The 20,327-nt window shown below is 36.1% G+C and overlaps 1 protein-coding gene across 1 annotated transcript in view; it reads left to right on the top strand.

Annotated features, from left to right (window-relative positions):
- Positions 1-2,891: 2,891 nt before the first annotated feature.
- Positions 2,892-20,327, top strand: part of LOC134542318 (mucin-3A) — a 32,724-nt gene continuing 15,288 nt past the window's right edge. The window contains exons 1-2 of the mRNA XM_063386468.1: positions 2,892-2,973; positions 15,326-15,480. Coding sequence (XP_063242538.1) covers positions 2,892-2,973; positions 15,326-15,480 — 237 coding nt within the window. The remainder of the gene's footprint in view (positions 2,974-15,325; positions 15,481-20,327) is intronic.

The following is a 20,327-nucleotide window of genomic DNA, read 5'->3' on the forward strand; positions in this document are numbered from 1 at the left end:
ATTTTATGAAGTCGTTTCCTTCGTTTTTGTCTCAGGGCTTCATCACAGTTTTTGATCTTGCCAGTTTTAGTTGCTTCAGCACAGTCTTTGGTCTTGTCACCAGCTTCAAATTCACTGTTGCCATCATCGTAGAAGTCAGCACATTCACCTGGATTACTGTAAAAATACGAAATCGTTGACGTCGAAGCTTCCTTATTAAGTGTCTATTATTATTCAAAAGTTTTGAGGATTGAATGTATTCTCACTTTTCATTGTAATCATAAATTCCATTATCTTCAGTATTCCTTGAATCATCAACGTCCTTTAATTTAAGTTCTTTGTTGATATCAGGAGAACTATGAACATAATCACGTTCAAGACAAGGAAAATTATTGTCGTCATACAGCACACTCTACTTTAGAATAGTAGCTCCAGCGTTGTTCTCTATCTTGTAAGTGGGCTTGACTTTACAAGTTCTTCCGTGTCTCTTTAAGCTTTCTCTTCGCACAAACGAATTGCTACACCGAACACAACTTATTATTTTGCGAAGTGAGTTTTTAATACAGTCATTCTTCTAGTGTTGTCTAGCATTCTTTCACCGGATAAATTTCTTGCTGCAGAACTTACACATGTGTCCTTTCGATACAGCTGCAGGCAACGAACCAGTGATCCATTTTAGCTTCTGAGACAAATACCAGATGCAACCTGATATTTTTGAAATTATAAATAGATACTTAATTGCTAATTCGAGTAATCTATCAGCGAGAGCTAATTTTCCATTTTTAAAGACTCTTGGCCAATTAATTCATCTTTTCAACAACAGATGCCACTTCATGTAGCGTGGAGGGAAATATTATTAATTTTACATGTAGGATGCAGTACCTCACGATCGCAAGAGGAGAGCTTCGCTAGACATCAACGAAAAGTAAAATCGTATTGCATGATAGTGTTGTACAGCTAATTAATGACATAGTAATCGACTTAGTAACAAATATTTTCGTTGGACTTCCACTTATTGTAATTGCGATTTAGAAACAATGTTTGTTTATCAAGTTGGAAATTTGAGTGTCCATAAAATATTTTGCATATAGGACGGGTTCTAAAATATGCTGTATTTTGGATGCAATCGGACAATCAAAATCGTGCCTAAAGAAAACGGAAATGACAACCGTTTCTGTCACAACGTTTTTTTTAATACGGCGAAGAGCATATGGACGGTCAAAAAGGTTATAAAAGTTAAATAACTAAAATACTGTTAATAAATGTTGTATGCGTAAACATTTTGTGTGAAAAATTAAATCATCTTTCTATAAATTAAAAAAAAAAAATCACTAAATATTCGTTTCATTGTGAAACAGATATTCTTGTTATTTAATTTATTCATAGCCAAAAAAATTTAAAATGCACAGTAACAATAACAAGTTCAAAAATTATATTTAGAACTGTGAAATATTGAGTTTAAAATTGAAAAGTTTGAGATAGTTCAGACCAAGAATAAACTTTGATAGTGTGACATGATTTAAAACATGTTTGAGGTTATCTGTCCAAATATATTTGATAGAGAAAATCGGAAGCCATTTTCCGTCCAATACTACTTACTACCTCTCCAACTCTAGTGTCAAATATATTGGATACAAGCTCAGATCAATCTCTTAATGAAGCAACCCCCAGCAGTCATTGCTGACTGACTAACAGGGATATCATAATCGCCAGTAGCGGACCCAGGGGCCGAGTACCGGGACTTGGCATCGAACCCCGAGGCCCGCGAGGAGTCCCAGGCCTCTGAATGCGGCCCCTAACCTCCGGTTTTTGGGCCTATAAATAATAAGTTTTGACGGGGATTGTGAAATAATTGACTTTTTAAAATTCGCTGCGAAACTTGATGACTACAAATGGCCCGAGTTAAATTTAATTTAATTTCGAGGGAAATTTATTTATTATTACGTTAAACTTGTTTGTTGTCCAACCCTCCTTGGTTTGGGGGGGGGGGGGGATGATTTAATATTTAGCTAAGCAGCTGGCCTTAACCGCTCAGGTTATCTTGTTGATTTTTTTTGAGGTGATAACGTCTTATAAATCGATGAACGCCGGCTGCACGCACGAAAAAGCATGACTCATTGACACGTTCCACCTGAGCCGAGCGTGCAAGAACTGGCCAACCACCGTGCGAGAAAATCTTCTATAATATCAAACAGTTTAAGGCGGGCTTTTTAACTAATTGTTCGTGATTATGTTTAAACAAATTATGTAAATAAATGTGCAAAAACTGTAAATAATATTTGAAAATTAAAAAGTATGGAATTTTTCATCAATGTTTTCTTCTGACGTTATCACGTAAAATTATCGTCCGTTCATTGACTTTACAGTCAACCAGGGGTACAACAACTAAATTTCCAAAAGGAGGGGGGGGCAATATACCTTATTAAAAAGAATCATCGATCCCCCCTTTTGAAGCGGGGGGTCCGGGGGGTCCTCCCCCGGGAAAATTTGTACTTCAAGGTGGAAAATGGTGCTATTTAAGCAGTCAAATTATCTAAAAATTGTTTACACAGCACTTTCTTTGCTCCCGTTTGCCCCCGTTTGCCTTCACTTCAAGGTTTCAGAGGGAAGGGGGGGCAAGTGTATTTTGCCCCCTTCCCCCTGTTGTTTCGCCCCTGCAGTCAATCCCCTTTTTTTATTAAGTTTGTATGCTCGGGTTGGGCTTGATTACTGCGTTAAGCTAGATGTTGTCTGTGGGCATTGGATACAAATATTTGACAATGTGACAGGGCGCCTTCCGTCCGAATCATCCCGGCAGCGTTGGTTCTCCGAACCGGTTGATTCACCTTGAGACTATGAAGACTACGGAGGGGGGAAATGTGAGGGGGAAAGGAGGGTCCACAAAGGGAAGGAGGGGAAGACTAGGCGAGGAGATGGCTATCTGCACAGCAACAACAAACAGTCTCCCGCAAGAAGTCGCCGAGGGAACCTCGCAGGCAGACATGTATTGTCGAGGTAAGAGCACGTGCGCGCCTCGTGGTTTGTTTTTTCAGAACGTTTCCAACGGTTTGCCGGCTGCGCTTGGTTCGCATCTAGTAAGAAGCTTAAGGAAATGAAATTTTTGCCAAAAGGTCCCGCCCATGACTGCAAATAATTTAGATTTACTCAAAAACTGTTATAGCTACGTGCTGTTTCACATTTTTTTTAATAAATGGGCGTAAATACGATAATCTCGCCACGTTAGCTTTTCTTTATTTTTGTGTTTATTTTAATTTTAAGGGCTATTCCTATACATTTAATACTCCATGTCCCTTGTTTTAAAATTGATCACAACATTTGTCTTATCTTGTATTGTCTGAATTATTTTTTATCTAATAGCGGTAAATGGACATGCAATTCCTTTTAATTATAACCACTTCCATTTAATTTTACAGTTCGCAAATATATAATACAATGTGTAAAATAATGAATATAATGTGAAAAAATTGGCGAGATAACAAAAATTTTACCAGAGCGCTATTTTGAAAATTATCTTAAATGACAAGAAGACGAAATAACAAACATGGCGTGTGAATGTGAGTTTGTGTTCGCTACAGTGATATGAAGGCGACTCACACACTGGTGTATCTTACGATGTATTTATTACCCCTACCGGCCCTACCCGCACATTTCCAACACCAAATTGCTTCTACGGGACTTTTATAAGTGACCATAATGGAATATTTGTAGTAATATACGATTCTAGTCCCTGAAGTAGAGTATTTGTATGTGTATTAAATATTTTGTTTCCAGATAGAGCAGTCTGGAATTTATGTGTCTGGCTATGTGGAGGCAGGTGGCTTCAAATTTACTATTTTTGGCGTGCAATACTTTCTGGAATGTTCTTTGGACACCATCATAATGTGTTTTCTTAACGAGTTGAACCAGATCGTAATTATGTGTATTATTTCTCGTGTAAACAATCGAGGGTCAAATATATGTTCATTTGTGGTTAGCCATGCGAAAACCTTTTATCCTGTCATTTAAACCTATTGTTAAAATACATTGCCACTTAAAGCAGTTTTTTTTTAAGAAATTTAAATTTTACGCTTATAAAATAGTTTTTATATACCTATTGATCATCGAATTAGGCTTACAAAACTGTAATTTTCCACTGTGAAAAAACACAAAATAAGCACAAAATCCCTATTGGAGGGCTTTTGTACATGCTTCGTTTAATGTAAACCAACTATTGCATCCTGACATATAAAGTATGAATCGCCCCGAAATGGTTTCCCGCCAAAAAGATGCTTATGATAGAAGGGCGCTAGAAAGACTCAAGAATACTTAAGATCATATAGTTTGCTATTTTAGTGTAATAAATAAAGTTTTTGGGTATATTTGTATAGTTTGAAATAACTTTCTACATTTTAATTTTTTAATACTTACATTAAATGTTCTGTTTTGTGTCATTTTTCAATTAAAATTATCTTATTTTACCGTCAGATTAAAGTGGTTCACATTTATATTAAATTATTTATAAAAATAATTTAATATTGAAATATAAACGCGCTTGGAATATTAATCCGTCCTTAAGATGTTACGTACCTAGAGAAGAACATTTATGCATTTTAAGAGTTCACAGTTTTCCAACCTAGTGTTCTGGTGATTATTTAAAATATTGGCCTCAAATTAAAGGTACTTTAAGTTGGAATTCTAGACCAGCCATTCTGATTTTGGTTTTCTTCGTTTTCCTCCATTCATCCAGATTTCTATTTGCTATACTTTCCTGAAATTATTCAAAGAAAATTCTGGAAATGATACTACGCTATAGTAATAGTTGTCGATGATACGTTAAAATATAAAAAAAAAACGGAAACCAATTAATGGTGTGAATACAGAACTTCGCTGTTATAGTTTATTATTAGATGTACACAACTTTTCCTATTGAAATAATTTAATTGACTGTGTTTGAAATATTACACCAGCAGTACAAAATTGAGACAAAAGTTGTCGTTATTTAGCGAGGTTATCATGGACGGGGATACGAATAAAAGAGGATTGAAAAGGTCTCTCCATGCATGGATGGTGAGGATATAAAAACCAATAATAAAAAAAAATTGTCATTTAAATATTTAACTTTTTTTTTAGCAAAATCTTGTATCGTTCAGATTCTAATTTTTTTAAATATATAATCTCGTCAATTCATGCATGATGTGGTTAGAAACCTTATGCCGCAATTTTCCTGGCGTGATTACGGTGAATTGTGAAGAATTTAATTCAAAGTGACTTGACTGGAATTCGAACCCAAGCCGGTCTCGGTGTAATGATGGTCAGCGTGCTTGTTCGACCAGAGTCCCACTTCTGGCTCGGGTGTTCTTCGAATCTTGTCAGTTAGCAAGCCGTTGCCTGCAGCTTACTCTCATGGTTGGCAAAAGGAAAAGAACAAAATAATTTCTATGTAGGTTCACGGGGACATTCATCACTGTCACTCTCGGCTTTATCAACGCGAACCCCGCGGTATTTTTGATCAGTATTTTCCGTGCCGTGCTGTGAAATCATTAAAGACACTGGCAGCTGATGAGCTCGAGGTAATTCCAGCTCAGCCGCCTTCCGCCTTAGAGCGAAATAGTCACACTTGTGCAATGCATGTTCTTATTTTTTTAAATGGTAATTTTTTTTAAGTTTACGCCTAACCGTCACAACTCTTTGAATTTCCAAAAGTGGTTCTTCAAACACATGTCTATGTCCTTTCTATAACGTGACCGACGGCCTTCGTCTAGACATGATATAACACATTTATTTGATTTTTGTAAGTGTCGTATGTGTTATCGGAGACGAAAATACCTAATGTCAGCCTGTAAAAGTATTTCTTCACCACGTTGCCGACTTCACTGGCATTGCTTGTTCACGTTACACAATACACATCATATGAGAGACGAACTGGGTGGTATTTTGAAGTGAAGCAGTGTGGTCTTCAGTCCTACGGATGACGTTCATAAGACTCGCCAAATGACAGTGGCAAGGCGGGAAGTTAAATATATGGTACACGAAAAATTATATTTATTACTTAAATTGTACAAAAATTAAAACTTTCTTCAAATGCATAACTAGCGAAACTTAAAAATCAGATAACATTTAATAGTTATTTATAAAGCGAAATCGTTTAGTGATATATGTACTTGAGATCTCTGTTAGTTTTTCATAAATGCACTCTGTTTACTAACGAAATATACTGTCGCGGGGATTGCGATGCAAGTCTGGGGCGTGGGACATCGGGGCACTTGAACTTGATATGTGGCGCTATCTTGCGAAGAACCACCTGTTGCATTTGATCTGCCTGGTGGTCGCCAAGGCCTGCCACGGACATCGCCCGCTTCTCTTGGTACTCGCGAGTGATGGCGCCGGCAGACTCGCAAGAAACTGCATTTGGTTATGCGGGTGACCAAACTGCTCACTACACTCGCTGTGCGCCCGGTGCGCGTCAGTGTACCAGCTGATCGCATGCATCCCGCACGTGCGCTCGCCACAGTCCACAGCAGTGGCCCTTCGCTGCCTCCAGCAGCTCTCGCGCTCCACACTCGCGCGTCCCGGGTCCCTTCGCTCCGTCCCCCGGGCTTCCTCCCCAACGCCTCCTGACGTCACCCGAGCGTGTCCAGCGCGCCCGAGCGAATGGAACATTACCCCAACTGGGTACGAGAAAATACGACAACTAGATAAGTAATAATAATAATAATGTTCGCAGGCTTTCACAGCCATTGTCTGAAGTAGCTTGGCTTCTGCGTTGTAGCCACGTCCTTGGCGAATAATTCACCGACGATTCGGTCGACATTGCAGTCGCCATCATCAGGGAGCAGTTACCTACTGATGATGGCGACTACAATGTCGACCGAAACGTCGGTGAATTATTCGCCAAGGACGCGGTTACAACCCTGAAGCCAAGCTACTTTAGATAAGTAATATCTTTTAAAATGTATAGAAGGTTAAATAAAGATTTACAAGTAAAATAATGTACATAAGTATCCAATAAAACCGTGGATGCATAAATAAATATATCTTCCTCACAGTATTCGGCTGGATTGCTAACATATCATTAAAAACTATGTGGGGAGAACTGGGTTCGTAAGGGAAAGCCCAATTAAGTTATATTACAGTTTTATTAATTTAAAATATTTACATTAATAATAAATAATTGTAATTAATTTCCGATCTCCAATAACTAGAGACCTGAAAAATTCGCGGATTCATTTCGTGATTGTCTAGAATCCAAAAACGTTTGCCTTTTTACTGCATCAGTGATTGGGCCACAGTTTATCTGAATGATACTCGACCAATGAAAAACCTTAAACAAAAGAAGTATCGAATCACTAGCGTCCCAGTTAACAGGTGTCACGAGTCAGTAGCCAATGAGCAGATGTAATTTTCCCGAGTGCATAGAGTATCATGGAGTATATCCTACAGGTCATTTAAATCGCGAATTTTTCCAGTCACTACCAATAACAGGCACTTAAAAATGTTTATTCGCAAGTCACTCAATGTCTATCAAGCTCTTCAGCTCGCACACCTCACTGGAGCTAGGCTCAACAGTGGTTCGCCCCTTACCTCGAGCCTGTCCACACACACACACTCTCACACACACAGTCTCGCGCCACTCGGTTGCACTCTCTCGATCCCGTCGCTCCGCGTCGCGCCACGCTCAAGGGGTCTCTCACCGTCGCACTTCCCTTTTTACTCGTGGAACTCTCCGAACTCTCCGAACTTGTTCGGAACTCACGCGGACGCTGGAGTTGCTGCTTAAGTAAAGTGGGTCGTCTATCCAGAACCGACGAGAACGGCTGTGTCGAGTCGCGTCATCCTGGGCCGACCCGACACCGAAACAGTGAGAATAGCGACGCTTATTCATGACACTCCACGCGGCGGCCTCTGTAAGCACGGAATTCTCAGGACGCTAAAGTTGATAATAGCCCGAGGCGGGAGACCTGCCAACTTTTACGGTTTTTCCATAATTTGTACGGAAAATAATTTATTTCACGGTTGTACGGAAATAATCAATATCTTACGCTTTTCAAATTTACGACCTTTTTTCGGTACTGGAGTATGTTTCGTTTGTTTTTCAATATTGCAGCGTATTCCGTGCGTATTCTGTCTCGTAAACAAGAAAAGGTGAAAATACGGGACGGAAAAATCGAGTTCACCAACTGGAAAGATGTACAATTCCTGCTAGTAGTGTACAATTTCCGTTTTTTCTCCCCGGAATAGAAACGATAGGGAAATTTATTTCCATGATTTCGACTTCTAGTTCCGTGGCGGAAATGGCGGCGTGTGCTGTTTCTATTGCTGTTGGGTTATGTTCTGTGCTTATTTTTTAGTTAAATGTTTGTGTGTGAAGATAGTTAGAACTTGGTTATGTTTTTTATGTCGTCGTAATGTCCACGAAGAAAAAAAATGTAGGCCTATGGACAGGTGTTTAGGTCGGCCTATTCGGAATTGTTCCCATGCATAAACAAAAGTGAAAAAGGCCAGAACCACGCAGATCTCCCTGAAGTCATAAGCAAGTATGAAAGGATTGATTCCATTTGGACCGAAGTTGGAAAAATACTTTGTGCTGATGGAAAACTAAAATATAACAAAATTTCCCATGTGATGCTGGCCATTCTTCTTGTTCCACACAGCAATGCTGAATGTGATAGAATGTTCAGTAGGCCTATTGCAAAAAAAAAAAAAAAAAAAAAAAAAAACAGAATTTAGATCTTCAGTGAGCAACATAACAGTACAGGACATTACAAGTTTGAAAATCAATAACGAAAAGATTTGCTACAAACAAGTTTTTAACCATGAATTTTTGAAGAGGGCTAAGCAGGCCACTGCAAAATGTCTGCAGAATTCCAGTGTATATAAGTGAGCGATTTAGACTCCACATCTTTAATTTTTAAATTGTGTGTATACCATTTGACTGTTTCAAAATTACAATAGTACCTTCGTAATCTGTGCAGTGGAACACATTTTTTTTTGGTATGTTACCTGTATTTTAATCTATTAGCATTAAGCTCTGTTTTTTTTTTTAATTTTCTTTGTAATGTGTACCATTTTAATCGGCCATTTAGGTAATTAGTAGTACTTATTAGATATGCATGCATTAAATATTGTTGCGTTTAGAATGTTTTTTGACTTGTAGAACATATTTGTGTAATACTGTTTCAATCATCGCGTTGGATTTACGCCAAAATTTAGTTTTTTTTCCTCCAAATCTTACTGATGGTGTCCCTGCCAAGTTGGCAGGTATGCGGGGACGATGCCTGGGCTGCAGAGAGGGGAGGGGAGTAGCGAGGACCCTTGTAATCCGGCCAGTCACGCGTGGCATATCTTACATCAATGGATGGCGCATGACGTCAGTGGCCGTGCGTGGCAGCCAGCCCGCTCCGAACTTGGCGCGCATCGCGTTCTTGTCTCTCGCGTTCGTAACAATATGGAGATTCATCTTTGTTTTTTTTGTTTTTTAACTGAAATGTTTTTCTATAGTTTGGAACAAAACGCAAAGAACAAATAAGCATTTTTCATACTTAACACACCTATATTTTAACAGTGCCACAAGTAATTTACAAAATTTGAATTTCATGAATGTTGAGAAATCGCTGTGCCAGTAGGAATCCTGTGCGGAGCGATACCTTTTATGTAGCGCCCTTATCATGCACAATAATCTGTTTATATCAATGTTAATAATCTGTTTAAACTTAGTTATACTTTAATATGCTAAAATATTAAAAAAATATCGAGAATATTTGTAAATACGTAAACAAAATTTCATTACACTGTCCATCACTGTGCGTTTTAAGAAAATTAAGCATTTGAATGAAAAAAAAAAAACCTTTATTGGACAGTTTATTAAACCTAATTTGTATTTGTTTTAAAATTATTTGTTCTATTTTTTTAATGAATTTCCGCTAGCGTATGTTAGTTTTGGAACTGAACATGTCAATTGAAAATTGGTTGTTTTTAAAGGTTTTATGTGTGTTTTGTGTCTCAGTCACTGAGAACCATTCATTTGAAGCTTTTTCTTAAAGTTATTTTTATTATCTACAAACATTAAGCATTATTTTATTTTTGCAGTGATTTTATACTAAATTTGCCGAATTTCATGCATCGTTTATGCACGTTTAAATTCCTGAGTGCTTCCATAAAAAAGAAAATAATGTTTACTGGAAATGTGTTACCATCCATTATTCTTTGATTGTGAATACAATTAAAATCTAAATGAATACTAAAATGGACACATACGAAACTTTTCACCAGTGAACACACATATATTATCCTACCTTAAATACCGAGAAGTGATACAATTTACATTCTGTTAAAACCGTTGTATTACTATCATGACTCGCTCGTGTGAGAATAAAACAATATAGCATAAATGAGCCTTAAACGAGTTCATATTTGTTCCTAGATTTTTACAAAATCATCGTGAGGCGAGCATTATTGTAAGGTACAGCCTCTTCACGCCAATTTGCTATTTGGGCTGTCACGGTTTTACAATTCCCGGAAACTTGACAGATGGCCTTTACTACTTCCTCTGCGATTGTTGTGGTCACGATGTTTCACAATTGATTAAGCTTTGATGTGAAGGACCCCAGTATCGTAGAAAGAAAGTATTTGTTAACGCCAACCATTATTTGTTTGGGAAGTGTAAAAAAACAAACAATAAAATATTTCTAAATGTGTAGTTTAATGAATAAAGTGTGAGGGACAGCCAAAGGAAGAATAGAAACAAACTAAACGTAAATTTAAATAAACCAACCTTTTTAATATGAAATTTTATTCTGTTTTCATTACCCCCCCCCCCCCACCTTTTTTTTTGTAGAAATAATTAAAATTTTGTGAAGTTGCTGAATACTATTTAGAATGTTGGTATCAGCAGTGTCATTTGAAAACATCAGAGAAACTCTAATATGTACATAAACGGGTCAAAAACTTTCAGATAGTTGAATCTATTATTTAGTTTATCTTCTTCGTTTAAGTCTTGTTTACAGTTCACACTGTAAAAATATATAATCATTGGGGAACACTTTACTGTTACCTAACGAGGATTGTTTCTACTTTATTCATAAGATTTCTAACATCCATAAATGTTTTGGGAGAAACTTGGTATAAACTAAGTACTTTAACCTGCCCATTTTTATAGTGAGAGTTAAATTTGTTGTTTTAAAGCGGAATAATCCTCTGTGATTCGGATGAGTTGATCGATATTTAGTGAACCTGACAGCAAATAAAGCTGTAGCAGTGAATAAACTGAAACATACTTTTATATTATAGCCACTGGATTACATTATATACGTGTGATTTTTTTAATTCTTGTGAATCGAATGTCTCTAAAGCCATTTCTTCCCTTTTCATTACACTTCTTTTTTCATAATTTGGTCTGAAGTTATATCTACTGCATTTTGTTAAAAAAAATAATTTTATCAAAATAATAATTTTTTTACACAGCAATTGATATATGATACAAATTATCTAGAAAATAGAGAAACCCGAATATAATTTGAGTTATGACGCATAAGCTAAAGCAGAATGGGCAATAGTAGTTAGTCAAACAAGAAACATTAAAAAGTTATAAAAAATTGAGTTCGCACAAAATGACTCTTCGCCTCAACGCACATAGGAGTACATTTTCGTCAGTGGCAACATTTTATGGAAATTTTCGGGTAACTCTATAATTTAATAAAAGGATAGTATATATAATTTTTACTACAGATGTCGATATTGCTTTTAAATAAGATAAAAATAGAAAATGAAAATTTGAAAAATGACTCTTGTGAAGTTGATAGCGGGGTTTTAAAATTGCATTCGCAATAAAACCCTTATAAAAATAAAAATCAATTATTAAAAAAATTATGAGACACTTTGCGCTCCTTTTGGTATCTAAGGATATAGCATAACTGTAATTACTGCTATTTAGTTTCTCGAGCGTGGTAGTACCTACAACTGATCGGGGTTTGATCACGGGCCTTCAGTTACTGAGTGAAGACTTTACCTTATGCGTTAACAATAAATCGCTCTAATAAAATTCACTTGGAAAAAATATTATTTGAAACTCGTAGGCCAAAACTCCCGTTGTACGATGGTTTAGTATAGTATATATCTGGTTTCGCAATACTTTTCACCCCCTCCCCTTCTTTTATATTTCATCCCACAACTTCTCCAATGAAATGCATTATTCTGGATGGGAAGGAACTATAGGAATTACTCTCGGCACAGAAGATATTTTAGGTTCTCTCAGCTTCCTTCTCATGTCAACGATAACAAGAAATGTAACTGTCCATCTGATTTACATATTTACATATGCAGCTCAGGAGATACCACAAATGACACTTCTTCAAGTTAAAAGCACATGAAAGTCGCAGTAATTTCCTTACGATTACTTTGAAATGTTATCTGGAAAATAAGTGCATTTTTGTAAGCCGTGTTTTTACTCCCAAAGAAACTGTTTCAAAATGTCTGCATGAATAATGGCTAACGTACTGAAATACAATAATTTGTTAGGCTTATAGAGATATTTGCAACGTAATTGTTGTTTCACGACTAACTTAATGTTTTGAAAAGTATTTATAATAGTTTTATTTATCAACATCAAAATCATCTAATTGTAACAATGATAGTATCATTTGCAATTGTGGATGTTTTATAATTCTGAATATGTTTCGATTACGCTCATGTAAACTTTATTGTGCATTAAAATTAATATAAACTGTTTCTTTGGCCACCACCAAAGTTCAATTTGCCATCTGCTTTCGTAAACATGGACACCAAGTAAATTCGTAATGCTGTATTTCATCTATCATTTAAAATCAAAATATTTGTCAAGGTCTCGCCAGGGATTGTATCCAAGCCAACGACTTGAATATGAAATCGTATAAGGTTTTGAATGGAACACTGTTAAAATATTTTTAGTTTCCAATTTTTTTATAATGTAATAGTCTATAGTTTGGTTGTATTGTATAGTTAACAATCAACATTTGTTATTTATTTCGACGTTCTATTTTAAGTATCCTCAAACCATTTAAGTCCAGAATATATATTTTATTGATTTGGATTGGTAGATTAAACTACATGTAATTATATGTTATATAGAACAAGGCTCTAAGTACTAGTTCTGAGGAACGTGGGTTCAAGATACATACTTTACGTATAACACAAGAACAGAAAATTATGTCTAAAATGACGGCTTCATTAGTAGAAGGGTTCGTTGTATTTTTGACTACATATACGAGACGTACTAAATTAGACAAAATTCAAGTCCTGAGATTCAGTGGTTGAAGAAAGAAAAATGGTATAGCTACAGACCTTCATTACAGAGAGCAGAATGAAAATTACATCATTCTCAAATTGATGTGCATTTCGTTGTTACATAGGTGGTGTTTATTCTCACGTCCTTCAAAGGTAGGTACGCGAAAGCCTCATTTGTAGACTCTCGCTCTACTTGCAGAAGGACAGTCCGAAGGTAAAATTACCTTTTCAATTGTTTTCCCAGACATTTTCCATTTCCTTTGCAACTTATGTAATAACTCATATGTATCACTTACCGACACTCAGCCCAAAACGGGGTCATAAAACTTAAAGAGAAAACATAGTGTCATGAACTACGTTTTAAAAATCGTGCATCATTTATAGAAAATTGCAATACCTACTGCGATGATTAGAAAGAAAGTGACTTCAACTGCGTCACAGCATGCCATCGTTGGACATAGCATAACTCAGCGTAGTTATCGTTGTAAAATTTAATTTCGTAAAAAACATTTAATACATTAAAAAAAATTGGTTGTCTGTTAAGTCGGTTTACGGACGATAGTTTAACGTGACAACGTCATAACAAAACATTGATGAAATGATTGCATACTTTTATGAATAAAATTGAATCATTTTTATTGAATTATCACTATTTTGTATGGATACACAGAAGGAGTGAAATGAAATCTACAATTTAATTAATAAATTAACTTTTATTTGCACTCATTAATTCAAATATGTTTATTACTTAAACGAAGAGATTATTTTAACTATAACTTTTATACATGTTTGCTATTTAACTTCTTCCGATCTGTGTTATTCTGTTAAAGATATGACGATGATAGGAAAAGTAGGAAACGAATGGGAGTATTTCAAGTTTAATGTGCCTCGAAAAAGTCAAATCAATGTTTGTTCCAATCGAGTGGAAGAGAGATAGATGCGGCGCAAGCGTACAATGAGCGTAACGGGACACAGCGTAACGGGACAATGTGCGCAATGGGACACTTTTTCGTGCGTGCAGCTGGCGTTCATCGATTTATTATAAGTTTTCACGTCAAAAAACATGGAACATAAATTACAAAAACCATGGTTTTTGTTACTTTTAAAATGTATTTGTGTAGTAAATTTTAAGATTAGATTTTCATTCCCATAAAATATATGACTATTTTTAAAAATTTACCTATTCAATAAGCTGCTACCAACTGACAGAAAAAATGTTAACTTTAAAACTAGATACTTGTCAGAGTAATCTACTAGGTGAAAAAAATAAGTATTCTTGTGTTTTTTATTTGTTTTATTAATCAAAACAATTCGATGTATCGAATTATATAGGTAGGTATATATTCTCGCTTAATAGTGTATGTACAAAATACAATGGATAGCTCTCTAAATCAGCGACACAAATTTTTATTTTTGAGATGGACTAAGTCTAGACAGTTAAGCAAAAGTGACATCAAACCGCACTTTACTAAATGTTAAAAAAAATAATACGAGAAGTTTTTTATGAGAAGTATTCTAACGCAGAAGGTATTTAATTCGTTAAGACGGTGTAAATGTAAATAAAATTCTTCACGACGTGCAGCCAACTGTTGTTTTGTTGGACCAGGAGGATATACGTTTATTGGTTCCTAATGCCGAAGTGGTTGTTGGCATAGGCGTACCCAGGGGGGGTGTTTTGGGGGTTCAAACCCCCCCCCCCCTCCCCCGAAAAGTCTTGGCGACCCTTCCCGTCTCAGCGGCAACTCCGGAGAGGACTTTTTCTTGCTTAAGAAGTTTAAAATCCTATCTAAGGAACACCATATCTCAGGACAGACTGAATGTATTGGCCTTACTGAATGTCCACTACAACATCCACATCGGCACGGAGAATGTGGTTACTGAATTTACCAAAAAAAAAAAAAAATAGAAGAATTCTTCTGTAAAATGTTTGTAAGCTTAAAAAAGTTTATTATAAACATTTATTTTTTGGTGTTTATGGAGTTTTTCTTAAAAATCAGAAGGCCCCCCCCCCCCCTTCCCCTCGATTCCTGAAAAATATCTGGAAGAACCCCCCCCCCCCGCCCCCGAAAACAAATCCTGGGTACGCCTATGGTTGTCGGTGTGTCCGCAGTCGTGGTGTTGCTGCTGGGAGCGACGGCCATCTTGTCGGGCGGACAGCGCGCCTCGGCACGCCAAGGCGGCTACAGGTGGGAGCCATTCAACCCTCAGCTGCCCATCGACGCCATGACGGAGGTGGTGGGCCAGTTCGCCGTGGACGTCCTGCAGGTGAGCCCGGGGCCTCGTGAGCTGCGCGAGGAACGCGGCGTCCAAACATCGCAACACGCAAAAATCACGTCCGTTCATAAAGCACGCGAGTTTCAAGACGTCGCACACTGGTCCCAAATCCCGAAAAGCTGGCCAAAAGTCGAAAAAAAAATGTTCTCTCTAGGAACTTTTGACTGTTGTAATAGTAGTAGTGGTACCTCTAGCACGTATTAACACCGTTATGGATGGTTAAGGGTCTCTACCTGGCTCAGGAATTCAGTTTGTTTCGAAGCGTCGAGCGTGTCGCTTTGTTAGCGTGAGACGCACCCAAAAATTCCTCAAGTTCAAATACATATAGAAAAGTGAAAAGTGAACCGATTAGGATTCTGCAAAATGGATTATTCTCTAGAACGTATTTAAATTTCAGATGTGTTTCCCTTAATTAATATTATTAATTATTTTAATAAATAATTAATAATATATTATGACGTGATTTCTATATCACTTTTGAAGAAAACATTTTTAATAAAAGCCATAAGTTAAAAGTCCCACAAGATCCCACTCTGAAACCAAATGGCATTTGTAGATCATTAATATTTTTAAAACATGTCAAAAAATTAGCTGCAGCTTTGGCTTCTGTTATGATTTTTATTCGATGATATGGATGCGCTTTTAAACCTGCATTTTTCACATACAGTTTTGCATTTTTTTTATATAAAATATTATTTACAATAAATTGGTAAAAACATTTTTTAATAACCTTTAGTTCTTAATTTTCATAATCTGCAAACGATACCAAAAAGAAATTTCTTGCACGAGAAAGAAAATTTTTCTATTTGTGATAACTGTATTAAATGAAAATATTAACATGGTGAATGAAATTGTTGAAACAAAGGTATCGAGAAAGTTTAGACATCAATACATTTTGCCACAAAATTTAAAAGATGTCATTGCGAAATTAGTATCGAAGTTTAGAAAAAAGTGAAAACAGGTTAATAGAATTGAAAGAAAATTCTTCGAAAAATTCGATATTTGGCTCAACGTTCCTGTATATTTCACAGTTGAAAATAAAGGTTCGGAGGCTTCCACGAACAAAACAATAGGGCGTCCTTCGTCAAGTTAAGACGATTTGAGTGAAAGGTCATAACGGAGGAAGACAGAAATTGTTCGAGAAGAGCATAGCGTCATAGCACTGGCCTGCGCCACACAAATGGGTCTCCGGGCTTCAGGAAATATATATGCTTCGAAATTAATTAAGGATGTCACAGAAGGCAGTCCATCAAAATCATCAAAGTACCAGAAAGCTATGCACGTCTTACAGAGATTACACTGTCAGGCAACGAAGCATTATCATTTGTTATAGAAAATGAACTGTCCAAAAGTCTGTATCAAGTAATACGTTATTTAAGCGTAAAAAGACATTGTTAATTGTACCCGCCTTATAAATATGTATTGGATTCTAAAAAGAAGTGTTGCCCTGAAAATTCAGAAATTTCTGTAACTGAAAGTGTAGCTACAGTTACACTTCAAGCATTGTTAAATCATACAGTTGAAAGTATTTCAATGGTACAATCAGAGGTAGATAAAATTCTTCCTGAAAACTAAGTTGTTAATTTAGAATTAATATGCAAATAGTGATGTGATAGCACTTCTGGTCAAAGCACCTACAAACAAACATTTAGCGATGAAGATGGCCTTAAATCGTATGCCAAAATTGTCGTTATTTCGCTCGTTCCGTTGCAAATCTATGATTAAGTCAGTTCACATGTCATTCTTGGGAAAAATACTCGATCTTCATCGCCAAGATTTTGTCGCCCAGTCAAAATTCAATTTGTGCAAGAAACTGCCGAAGCTACCAGACACGAAGTTGATAGTATCAAAATGCAAGAAAGAAACCTTGCGCCCTTTCAAACTGTAATGGATGGAAAACAAATTAACATCAATTTCAAACGTGTGTTAACAATGGTAGAAAGTAAAGTTTGTAATGCTATAACGAATACATCGTCAAGTATGCGTTGCTACGTTTGTCAAGCTACATCCAAAGAATTTAATGATATCGACAGTATTTTACAAAAACCCATCAATGAGGATCACTTCGAGTTCGAAATATCGCCACTGCATGCTTGGATACGGTTTTTTGAATGTTGTTTGCACGTGAGTTACAAATTAGAAATAGAAAAGTGGCAAGGGCGCAAGGGCGATAAGGAAAGGTTGAGAGAAGAAAAAAATTCATACAAGGTTTTCGTGACAAATTAGGGCTTATTGTTGATCAACCAAAACAAGGATATGGAAATTTAAATGACGGAAATACAGCTTGGCGTTTTTTCGAAAATTCTAATATTTCAGCTTCAATAACGGGAATTAATGAAGAATTGATAAAGCGATTTCATGTTATACTGCAAGCAATTTCTTGTGGTTTTGAAATCAATGTACAAAAGTTTCAGAACTACACTGAAGATACTACACATAAATTTGTCGAACTCTATCCATGGTATTTTATGCCTACAATAGTCCATAAAATTCTTATTCATGGTCAAAAAATTATAGACTCTTTGATTATTCCTATCGGACAAATGTCTGAAGAAGCTCAAGAGTCGTGTAACAAGTACATTAAAAGATTCAGAGAAGATTTTGCGCGAAAATGTGACCGAATCAAAAACATGGAAGACGTTTTTGGCAGGCTTTTGGTATCATCAGATCCACTGATCTCCAGTTTGCGGAAACTTCCTCCAAAAATACTTAAATCATTATCCCCACACGCAATTGGATTTTTGAATCCACCATCATTTGCAGAATAAAGTATTCATAGCTCTTCGATGGATGCAAGCGACGATGGTGGTGGTGATGACAATGAATCTTCAAAACTTTCGTCGCATAGCGACTGAGAAAAGGTAAAATTTTTATGTAATTGTAATAATTATTAGTTATTAATTAAATTATTCTAGTAATCTCTTTTCTCGACCTTAATATTTAAAGTATTACAATTTGCATTTAATTGATTATTTATCATAGTTATAAACATATTTTATTATTTTTAAATTCATTTTCGTTATCAGAAACCTTTAAAACTCTTACACACTGAATTTCTTGTCCAGAGAGTAACGTTTTCCAGAATATTTTGTCTATATAACGTTCACTATTTTTATTTATATATATATATATGATTCGTGTCAGCGCTATGATATAGTCGCCATTTTGATTTTTTCTTAATTATACTTTGGATTTATAATCAGTGACCTTTAAAACCCCCAGATACGAATTTTCATCGAAATTGATAAAGGCATTGACTTTTGGCCAGCTTTTTAGGATTTGGGACCAGTGTGCGTCGCCAACAGTTGGCGTATGCCGAATTAAATTTCTTCTGTAAAAAAAAAAAAGGAAGGGGGGATGGGGAATATAGAACCTCTTTGACTGATGTTTGCTTTCAAATCGTTTCCTCATGAAAAGCAGAAACGTAAAGTCCAAACGGAAGAAAGTTGAAATTTGGCCGATGCTTGCGTTACGTTTTTGCGTCTTGCGAGGTTTTTTAAACGGGTACTTTAAAACGTATTTATTTAAAATTTTGCGTTTTTTTGCTTTCTTGCGTTCTTGCATGGTTTGTAAACCCGGCCTGGAACTTCGCGACTTGCATTTCGGGAGTGCCTGGTTTCTAATCCCGGTTCATCAGTCCTGGTCTTCTGTTCTAACGTAGTTTTCCGAAGAGACTTTGGGAAGATTCTGGGATGGTTCCTCTCAATGGACCTTCACTAATTTCCTTTTTTCTCGTTTTAAACATTCGTCTCTTACGACGAGATGTAAATCCAAAAGAAATAACCCCATAAAATTATAACGAGAAGCCAATATCCGTCGCAGTTGGTTGAAGTTCCAAAATCAGTGCAGGTATGTCTATGTTCAAGTACTGCATTAAGGCATGAATGTGTATGGCATTTTTAACTGCAATATTGCATTAAGTTGAGCTTGTTCGACTCCCCCTGTTTAGCCTAACCGCTTTAAAACAGATGCATCATTTATCTAAAAAATAATATATATTAATAAAAACGTGAACTTGTACTTACAGTGCTCATGTTACAGTATATAAATACTTTAATTGTGTTGTCAGTAATTAACGTATGAACAAATGGCATTTGCAATCAGTTGATTTAAAAAAATTCCTACAAATCCTAAATAAACGCAGAAAATTTCCAAAGGCTATAAGGAGGGGAGGGGGAACGGGAATTATTTAATATCCTACATGATTCCCACTTTTCTGCTAACATCTTAAAATTCAACATTTGTTATAACAAAAAAATATCAGGAAAAATTTAAGGCAAGAAAATTTAAGTTATACAAATATATTACAAATTTGAAAGAAATCATTTCTTCTGTCCTAAAAAAAATTGTTTGAATATAATAATTGTTTATTTAAATGTAAGATAATTCATTAAGAATCGTTCAAAAATATTTAACAACTAGGAGGTTGTAAGGCGCCTAAGGCGCCCGTTGAAGAATGCTGAATACAACAAACACTTTAATTTAATAAACACGAACAATATGAAAAAAAATTCATTTTAATACTATGAATTACTATACATAATAATTAATACTATACATTTTCGTCATGCATTCACATTTGTGATGTGTTTTATTTTCGTTTTTGTTCGTTTGTGTTAAGTTCCAGCCTTTATTGGACTTAATATGGTCTCCAGCACTATATGTAGATAGGTTAAAAAGTGTGTGCAAGTGTGTGCCTATTGCGTGCCAAAGTGTGTTCAAAAGTGATTGCAAGTGTGTGCTAGTGTGATCATGTGTTTGTGCCATGCCATGCCGTCTCCTTTGCCGGACCCCCCCCCCCCCCCCCCCTCAAAAAAAAACCATCTCCACGTGCCTAG

Source organism: Bacillus rossius (genome assembly GCF_032445375.1).
Source record: "Bacillus rossius redtenbacheri isolate Brsri chromosome 4 unlocalized genomic scaffold, Brsri_v3 Brsri_v3_scf4_2, whole genome shotgun sequence".
NCBI lineage: Eukaryota > Metazoa > Arthropoda > Insecta > Phasmatodea > Bacillidae > Bacillus > Bacillus rossius.